This window comes from Electrophorus electricus, chromosome 20 (genome assembly GCF_041902795.1).
Source record: "Electrophorus electricus isolate QZ-2024a chromosome 20, ASM4190279v1, whole genome shotgun sequence".
Taxonomy (NCBI): domain Eukaryota; kingdom Metazoa; phylum Chordata; class Actinopteri; order Gymnotiformes; family Gymnotidae; genus Electrophorus; species Electrophorus electricus.
The window spans coordinates 599,103-607,500 of NC_137516.1; the positions used below are offsets into that span (position 1 = coordinate 599,103).

At 49.5% G+C, this 8,398-nt stretch overlaps 2 protein-coding genes across 2 annotated transcripts in view; both read right to left on the minus strand.

Moving 5' to 3' along the window:
- Positions 1–336: 336 nt before the first annotated feature.
- On the minus strand, positions 337–3,555 carry fbxo4 (F-box protein 4). The gene is made up of 7 exons (XM_027027621.3): positions 3,242–3,555; positions 2,921–3,153; positions 2,151–2,371; positions 1,964–2,039; positions 1,698–1,870; positions 997–1,169; positions 337–918 (listed from the first exon to the last, which is right to left on the minus strand). Exons 1-7 carry the CDS (start codon positions 3,386–3,388, stop codon positions 835–837), a joined length of 1,107 nt encoding a protein of 368 aa, XP_026883422.2. The 5' UTR covers positions 3,389–3,555; the 3' UTR covers positions 337–834.
- Positions 3,556–3,791: 236 nt separating this feature from the next.
- Positions 3,792–8,398, minus strand: part of rimoc1 (rab7a interacting mon1-ccz1 complex subunit 1) — a 56,084-nt gene continuing 51,477 nt past the window's right edge. The window contains exons 5-6 of the mRNA XM_035536283.2: positions 4,860–4,974; positions 3,792–4,632 (exon numbers count right to left, since the gene is read on the minus strand). Coding sequence (XP_035392176.1) covers positions 4,397–4,632; positions 4,860–4,974 — 351 coding nt within the window. The 3' untranslated portion in view covers positions 3,792–4,396. The remainder of the gene's footprint in view (positions 4,633–4,859; positions 4,975–8,398) is intronic.

Here is an 8,398-nt window from a genome sequence, read left to right on the forward strand (position 1 = left end):
GACGTCTGGAGCGCCAAGAAAACCAGCAGCAAGGTGAAGTCGGCTGGGTGATGCCCACGTTAATGCTCATTGAGGTTAGAGTAGTGCTGGCCTCTAGTGGCCAAAAAGAACATTGGCACTAGAGGTTCAAGCTCGACCTGCTTACTGAGGGGAAAAAAACAGGGACCTTCTCTCTCACCATGGATACATCCTCACCATGGATACAGCCCTCCATGGAAACTAAATTGTTGTTATATACTACCCTCTGTCTGTATGTTTCTTCAAAAACACATCCTGACCAATACATTTATAAGAAAATACATTTATTTAATTAAAAAAAGGCAGATACATTTTAAATTCTTTTTTTTTTTTAAATCATTCATTGCTTGTGGTTATTTTTCTTGACAGTGGGCTTTTAAATATAATCTGTGTATTTATGGGTTTTTAAATATACTATGTTGTCTACTACATTTCATTTGTATACTATACAAGTTACAACTGTTTCATGAAATGGTCCTTACAACTATTATTTTCATGAAAGTGAAACAGGACAGTTAAGAGAGCTTTAACAAACCTGGACACTGTTTAATACATGTTTTCCACACAGCAGTAATAGTAGTGTCAAATGGATAAAATATGGAACTTTCATTCTGCTAATAAACTGTGACATATCCAAATATCCCCCGAGCTCCAATATAACCCTTCTCTCTATGTTTGTTGAGATTATTATTATTATTATTGTTATTATTATTAAGGATTATCTCAGTAATCCCCTATATCCCAAGTTCGGAATATATCTAATCAGCCAATCCCCTATAGCCCAAGTTTGGAATATCTCTGTAATCAGCCAATCCCCTATATCCTGATCCCGGAATGCTTCAGTAGCCAGTCGATACCGTCCAGCAGTCCAGCCAGGGACTCTGCCACAGTGTCCTGGACCTGCCATGAGAGAGACACAAGTTAAAGGTTAGAGGTTAGGGGTGTGTTGGGCACAGTGCTGAGTTGTTAGGTCCTCACCATCCAGGGGTTGTGCAGTAGGCTGAGCTGGAGCTGGTGGGCGACTGTCACACACGGTGTCCTGTCTCTCCCATCTCTGGAGGTGCAGGAGAGAACCAGGACAGGGCGTGACGCGGGACCCCAGGTGGGCTGCAGCATGGCCTGCACCTGAGCAATCTCCTCCTCCGCACCGGCTGCTCTCCACAGGAAATAAAACAACAGAGTACAACAAAATGACGACACACACACACACAAAAACACACAGAGTAGATACTCAGTTTTCTATGTGGCATTACTGCGCCATAGGTTATCTGTGAATAGAGAACAAGAGCAAACACAAGATGACATCACACTCAAGAGCAAACACAAGATGACATCACACTCAACCCTGTCTAGCACGTTTCAGCTTTTCCAAAGATGACAGAGATAAGTGAGGCTCAGACACACACAAGGATACACACTCTCAGACACACACAGGGATACACACTCTCAGACACACACAGGGATACACACTCAGACACACACTCTCAGACACAGAGCTATCTGAGGTGTTTGAAGCTGTCCTGTCTTTGCTACTGTGGTGATAACCTCATGTGGTTCTGTGGTAGCACATGCACGTTAGCATTTTAATTAATGTCACAAGGCAAATCCCACGTCAAATTAAGTAATTAGTCAGAAAACACAGTCATGCCAGCATAACGTTCGGCTCTTTGTGTTCTTACCTCTCCATGTTTCTGCGTTGGCCACAAAAATGAATCCGTTCACTGCCTGACACACCACCTGCACCTGAGGAGTCACAGTATAGCGAGGTCTGCCGGACTCGTGCGCCCCCTGCTGGACAAAGAGCTTACTGTGCACCCTTAGCTGCTCTAGGCGTGCCCTCTGCCTCTCTGTGCTGCACACAAGGCAGGACACTCATTCGTTAAGAAAACTGAGCAAGTTTCTACAGCAAAACCATTTTAAAAAAGTAAAAAATAAATAACCCCACCTGTTTGTTGAATATAAAGTGATGATGTTGAATCTTTGCTGTCCTTTGTACATAAAACTGATTCCAGATCCAACACCTAACATAAATAATTTATTTTACACATGGACCACAATTCAGCCTGCACTCAGAACATGTGGGCAGATGAAAAAGACCCACGTGAGCACAGAGAAGTGAGGTGTGTGCGCACCGTCGATCTGACGCTGTGGTATCCCTGCCACAGGTAGCACGGCTGGCGTGTGCATCATGGACCTCATCAGGGACACGTCCAGCTGCTCCAGGCCTGGACCAAACATGGCGTAGCGTGGCTCTACTCCTGCCACCAGCGCTTGCAGGAAGGAGGCCACTGCCTCGTACGCTGGCCGCCGCTGGCGCCACTGCCTCCGACACTCTGGGCTGCATCGCAGGTACCTGAGGGGGACATGAACACGTAAAGAGGACGATATCTCAGAGGGGAGGACACCTACAGAGGGGACGAGATCTCAGAGGGAGGACACCTACAGAGGGGACGAGATCTCAGAGGGGAGGACACCTACAGAGGGGACAAGATCTCAGAGGGGAGGACACCTACAGAGGGGACGAGATCTCAGAGGGAGGACACCTACAGAGGGGACGAGATCTCAGAGGGAGGACACCTACAGAGGGGACAAGCTCTCGGAGGTAAAGAACTGTCAGGTCTGCAGCCATGTGAAAATTTCAGAGTAGTGCAGAAATACAATTCCAGAAATACAATTCCAATAACTGAGCGGGTCTTTATTACCACAGAACTGAAACACACCAAACGGACAGAAACGTAAATCACACACAGGAAACCAACAAGCTGTTTTACAAAGAATTCCCCCTTTTCCATTTTGAAGCACAAGCCATGATTGAACTGTTATGTCTCCACTAGCTTTACGGGCATGCTGGTGATGCCAAGACTCTGCAAGATTTGGCGTGCTCCACTCTAGTGTCACTTACTCTGCCATGTAGTCGACCTGTGTGTCTCCACCCTCCGGTACAGCCGAGCCACTCTGGCCCGTCTGCGGAAGAGACAGATGATCCACAGATGACCAACCAGACATATCCCTGAGCAGGAAGTATCTCCACAGAAGCGGGTCCTGAACCATGGACCTCCAGTATCTATTAGTCCCACCCAGTCTGCAAAGATCTTGAGGAGACAGGTAGGTCATGATGAGGAATTGCAGGTCCACCTGCGGGGCAACACACACGTAATTCCTCGTGGCCTCACCGCAGTATCTTCATCAGCTATGAAAGGGCGACACAACTCAAGCGTCTTACCGGCAGCGTGTCCAGCAGGGCCCGGGTGGCGCTCTCGTCTGGCCGTGGCCCTGTCGCGCTCCTCCGGTCAGCACAGAGTCGGTCTCGTGCGCTGCGGAGGCTGCGCAGCACCACAGACTGACTCAGCGCGCGGGACCTATCGGACATGGCTCGGGATCTATATCGTCTCGCGGATGTAAGTCACATAAACTACCACAAATTCCAATTGCGGCTCAATGGGAGAGGCGTCTTCTCAATCAAATAAAATATCCTTCCAAGTGTCAGTAAAAGCTTCGGAGTTATGACGACTTTTTACGGCAAGTCCGAACGTATCGCGTATTTAGTAACTGACGTCACGGTGGTGCATTGTGGTTACTGTAGTCCCCTGGCCCCGCCTCTGGACTACTACCACCACCACTACTACAGAATTCTCAAAGCGAGGGGAAACCCGTCTTTGGGGGACTGGTGTGTAATTTGGTAGCTAGCGTTAGCCTCTGTAAGCGCGTCAGTTTTGTGACTAAAGTATCGCGCTATGGGAAATCACATGACAGGTCGATTTCGTAAATGCGAATTAAATCTTTCTTAAACCAAAATTTATTTTCAATGAAGACATAAAACAAACAAAAAAATGAAATACAATTTTGAATACAAGCAAAAACTTTAGAATTTTAAAGGTATACTATGAAAATATCAAAGTTCCCATCTCTGAACATTACAGCTTGTCAAAAAGGAAAGAGGCAACATTTAATAACTAAGCAAAAGATGCAGTATACAAATATGATATTAAAAAGAAAACATTCCTTACTCAAAAATGGCTGTGAATACTTCAGTCGTTAACACATCTGTACAACCCGCACTGATAACATGTCTTCTCACATTTATAATGCAATTAAAAATAAATAAATTAAAATAAAATAAATTAAAAATTGCTTTTTTTTCCTCCACAGCTGAAATATCTCTTTAAACAAATAGTTATTAATCTTTAATATTTTACATCGTATTTCTTACTCCACATCCTCAGGGAACACACATGCCCAACTAACAGTCTGGACTCTGGAAGATAAGTGCTTCTTAATAACTTTCTGTTTGTTTGTGTTGGTTGTTCAGCCGGTCGGTGGGTTTGTTTCTGTTAGCGTTAGACCTATGGGTGTTGGTGAGCAGGGACTCTGGCAGTGTTTACTGCAGGATGCTGAGGATTTCCTTGGCGTTCTCCGTGTTCCAGCCCTGGCCCTGGAGGGGGCCCTCACACGCCAGGACATACTTCCGCAGAATCTGAGCACCAATATCCCGGAAATGAAGCCTGTCCTCCTTGTGCGCTGCACTGTCCGTGCTGCAGTCCTCATATTTAACTGCCCAGAAGCACATCTCCCCAACGTACATCATGGTAAGCAAATGGGTGTCTGAGAAAATGCCTGAAAACAGGACGAGAGAGACCACAGCTTCGTTTCGACTTTCATTACTGACAACATTTTGACAGCTTATTAAAAAAGGCAATCAAAACATTTCTTAGCAAACTGCTCAAAAGAGACTGAACTTCATTGACAGTTGAAAATCAAAAACACTTAAAACCTACTAAGAGAGCTGGCAGACAAGGCAAACTGACATCCAAGTCATCATCGGGTTGGCGGCAGACATTTACCTTCTGCCAGGAAATTGGCCGTTGAAGAATCATGAAAAACTACTCCATCGTTCAGCTTCACAGAGCTTCTCACCTGTAGCATCCTCATAAGATACCGCACACCCTCCTGAAGACACTGGAGGGAAGGAGAAGGGAGAGTAGAGGGAGTGTGTGTGTGTGTCTGGTGAGGTAGTGGACCAGAGCCACACTCTGCTCTGTGTGTGTGTGTGTGTGTGTGTGTGTGTGTCTGGTGAGGTAGTGGACCAGAGCCACACTCTGCTGTGTGTGTGTGTGTGTGTGTGTGTGTGTGTGTCTGGTGAGGTAGTGGACCAGAGCCACACTCTGCTGTGTGTGTGTGTGTGTGTGTGTGTGTGTGTGTGTGTGTGTGTGTGTGTGTGTGTGTGTGTGTGTGTGTGTGTGTGTGGTGAGGTAGTGGACCAGAGCCACACTCTGCTGTGTGTGTGTGTGTGTCTGGTGAGGTAGTGGACCAGAGCCACACTCTGCTGTGTGTGTGTGTGTGTCTGGTGAGGTAGTGGACCAGAGCCACACTCTGCTGTGTGTGTGTGTGTGTCTGGTGAGGTAGTGGACCAGAGCCACACTCTGCTGTGTGTGTGTGTGTGTCTGGTGAGGTAGTGGACCAGAGCCACACTCTGCTGTGTGTGTGTGTGTCTGGTGAGGTAGTGGACCAGAGCCACACTCTGCTGTGTGTGTGTGTGTGTGTCTGGTGAGGTAGTGGACCAGAGCCACACTCTGCTGTGTGTGTGTGTGTGTGTCTGGTGAGGTAGTGGACCAGAGCCACACTCTGCTGTGTGTGTGTGTGTGTGTGTGTGTCTGGTGAGGTAGTGGACCAGAGCCACACTCTGCTGTGTGTGTGTGTGTCTGGTGAGGTAGTGGACCAGAGCCACACTCTGCTGTGTGTGTGTGTGTGTCTGGTGAGGTAGTGGACCAGAGCCACACTCTGCTGTGTGTGTGTCTGGTGAGGTAGTGGACCAGAGCCACACTCTGCTGTGTGTGTGTGTGTGTGTGTGTGTGTGTCTGGTGAGGTAGTGGACCAGAGCCACACTCTGCTGTGTGTGTGTGTGTCTCTGGTGAGGTAGTGGACCAGAGCCACACTCTGCTGTGTGTGTGTGTGTGTCTGGTGAGGTAGTGGACCAGAGCCACACTCTGCTGTGTGTGTGTGTGTGTGTCTGGTGAGGTAGTGGACCAGAGCCACACTCTGCTGTGTGTGTGTGTGTGTGTCTGGTGAGGTAGTGGACCAGAGCCACACTCTGCTGTGTGTGTGTGTGTGTGTGTGTGTGTGTGTGTCTGGTGAGGTAGTGGACCAGAGCCACACTCTGCTGTGTGTGTGTGTGTGTGTGTGTGTGTGTGTCTGGTGAGGTAGTGGACCAGAGCCACACTCTGCTGTGTGTGTGTGTGTGTGTGTGTGTGTGTGTGTGTGTGTGTGTGTGTGTGTGTGTGTGTGTGTGTGTGTCTGGTGAGGTAGTGGACCAGAGCCACACTCTGCTGTGTGTGTGTGTGTGTGTGTGTGTGTGTGTGTGTGTGTGTGTGTGTGTGTCTGGTGAGGTAGTGGACCAGAGCCACACTCTGCTGTGTGTGTGTGTGTGTGTGTGTCTGGTGAGGTAGTGGACCAGAGCCACACTCTGCTGTGTGTGTGTGTGTGTGTGTGTCTGGTGAGGTAGTGGACCAGAGCCACACTCTGCTGTGTGTGTGTGTGTGTGTGTGTCTGGTGAGGTAGTGGACCAGAGCCACACTCTGCTGTGTGTGTGTGTGTGTGTCTGGTGAGGTAGTGGACCAGAGCCACACTCTGCTGTGTGTGTGTGTGTGTGTGTGTGTGTGTGTGTGTGTGTGTGTGTGTGTGTGTGTCTGGTGAGGTAGTGGACCAGAGCCACACTCTGCTGTGTGTGTGTGTGTCTGGTGAGGTAGTGGACCAGAGCCACACTCTGCTGTGTGTGTGTGTGTGTGTCTGGTGAGGTAGTGGACCAGAGCCACACTCTGCTGTGTGTGTGTCTGGTGAGGTAGTGGACCAGAGCCACACTCTGCTGTGTGTGTGTGTGTGTGTGTGTGTGTGTGTGTCTGGTGAGGTAGTGGACCAGAGCCACACTCTGCTGTGTGTGTGTGTGTGTGTCTGGTGAGGTAGTGGACCAGAGCCACACTCTGCTGTGTGTGTGTGTGTGTGTGTGTGTGTGTGTGTGTGTGTGTGTGTGTCTGGTGAGGTAGTGGACCAGAGCCACACTCTGCTGTGTGTGTGTGTGTCTGGTGAGGTAGTGGACCAGAGCCACACTCTGCTGTGTGTGTGTGTGTGTGTCTGGTGAGGTAGTGGACCAGAGCCACACTCTGCTGTGTGTGTGTCTGGTGAGGTAGTGGACCAGAGCCACACTCTGCTGTGTGTGTGTGTGTGTGTGTGTGTGTGTGTGTGTCTGGTGAGGTAGTGGACCAGAGCCACACTCTGCTGTGTGTGTGTGTGTGTGTCTGGTGAGGTAGTGGACCAGAGCCACACTCTGCTGTGTGTGTGTGTGTGTGTCTGGTGAGGTAGTGGACCAGAGCCACACTCTGCTGTGTGTGTGTGTGTGTGTGTGTGTGTGTGTGTGTGTGTGTGTGTGTGTCTGGTGAGGTAGTGGACCAGAGCCACACTCTGCTGTGTGTGTGTGTGTGTGTGTGTGTGTGTGTGTGTGTGTGTGTGTGTGTGTGTGTCTGGTGAGGTAGTGGACCAGAGCCACACTCTGCTGTGTGTGTGTGTGTGTGTGTCTGGTGAGGTAGTGGACCAGAGCCACACTCTGCTGTGTGTGTGTGTGTGTGTCTGGTGAGGTAGTGGACCAGAGCCACACTCTGCTGTGTGTGTGTGTGTGTGTGTGTGGTGAGGTAGTGGACCAGAGCCACACTCTGCTGTGTGTGTGTGTGTGTGTGTGTGTGTGTGGTGAGGTAGTGGACCAGAGCCACACTCTGCTGTGTGTGTGTGTGTGTGTGTGTGTGGTGAGGTAGTGGACCAGAGCCACACTCTGCTGTGTGTGTGTGTGTGTGTGTGTGTGTGTGTGTGTGTGTGTGTGTGTGTGTGTCTGGTGAGGTAGTGGACCAGAGCCACACTCTGCTGTGTGTGTGTGTGTGTGTGTGTGTGTGTGTGTGTGTGTGTGTCTGGTGAGGTAGTGGACCAGAGCCACACTCTGCTGTGTGTGTGTGTGTGTGTGTGTGTGTGTGTGTCTGGTGAGGTAGTGGACCAGAGCCACACTCTGCTGTGTGTGTGTGTGTGTGTGTGTGTGTGTGTGTGTGTGTGTGTCTGGTGAGGTAGTGGACCAGAGCCACACTCTGCTGTGTGTGTGTGTGTGTGTGTGTGTGTCTGGTGAGGTAGTGGACCAGAGCCACACTCTGCTGTGTGTGTGTGTGTGTGTGTGTGTGTGTGTGTGTGTCTGGTGAGGTAGTGGACCAGAGCCACACTCTGCTGTGTGTGTGTGTGTGTGTCTGGTGAGGTAGTGGACCAGAGCCACACTCTGCTGTGTGTGTGTGTGTGTGTGTGTGTGTGTGTCTGGTGAGGTAGTGGACCAGAGCCACACTCTGCTGTGTGTGTG

Excerpts from the sequence above, each read along its gene's own strand:
- fbxo4 (XM_027027621.3), bottom strand. The coding sequence starts at position 3,388 with ATGTCCGATAGGTCCCGCGCGCTGAGTCAGTCTGTGGTGCTGCGCAGC. Across the intron at positions 2,372-2,920 it reads CAGGTCGACTACATGGCAGA|GTACCTGCGATGCAGCCCAG; the intron begins GTAAGTGACACT and ends TGTCCCCCTCAG. Across the intron at positions 919-996 it reads TACTGCACAACCCCTGGATG|GTCCAGGACACTGTGGCAGA; the intron begins GTGAGGACCTAA and ends CTCTCATGGCAG.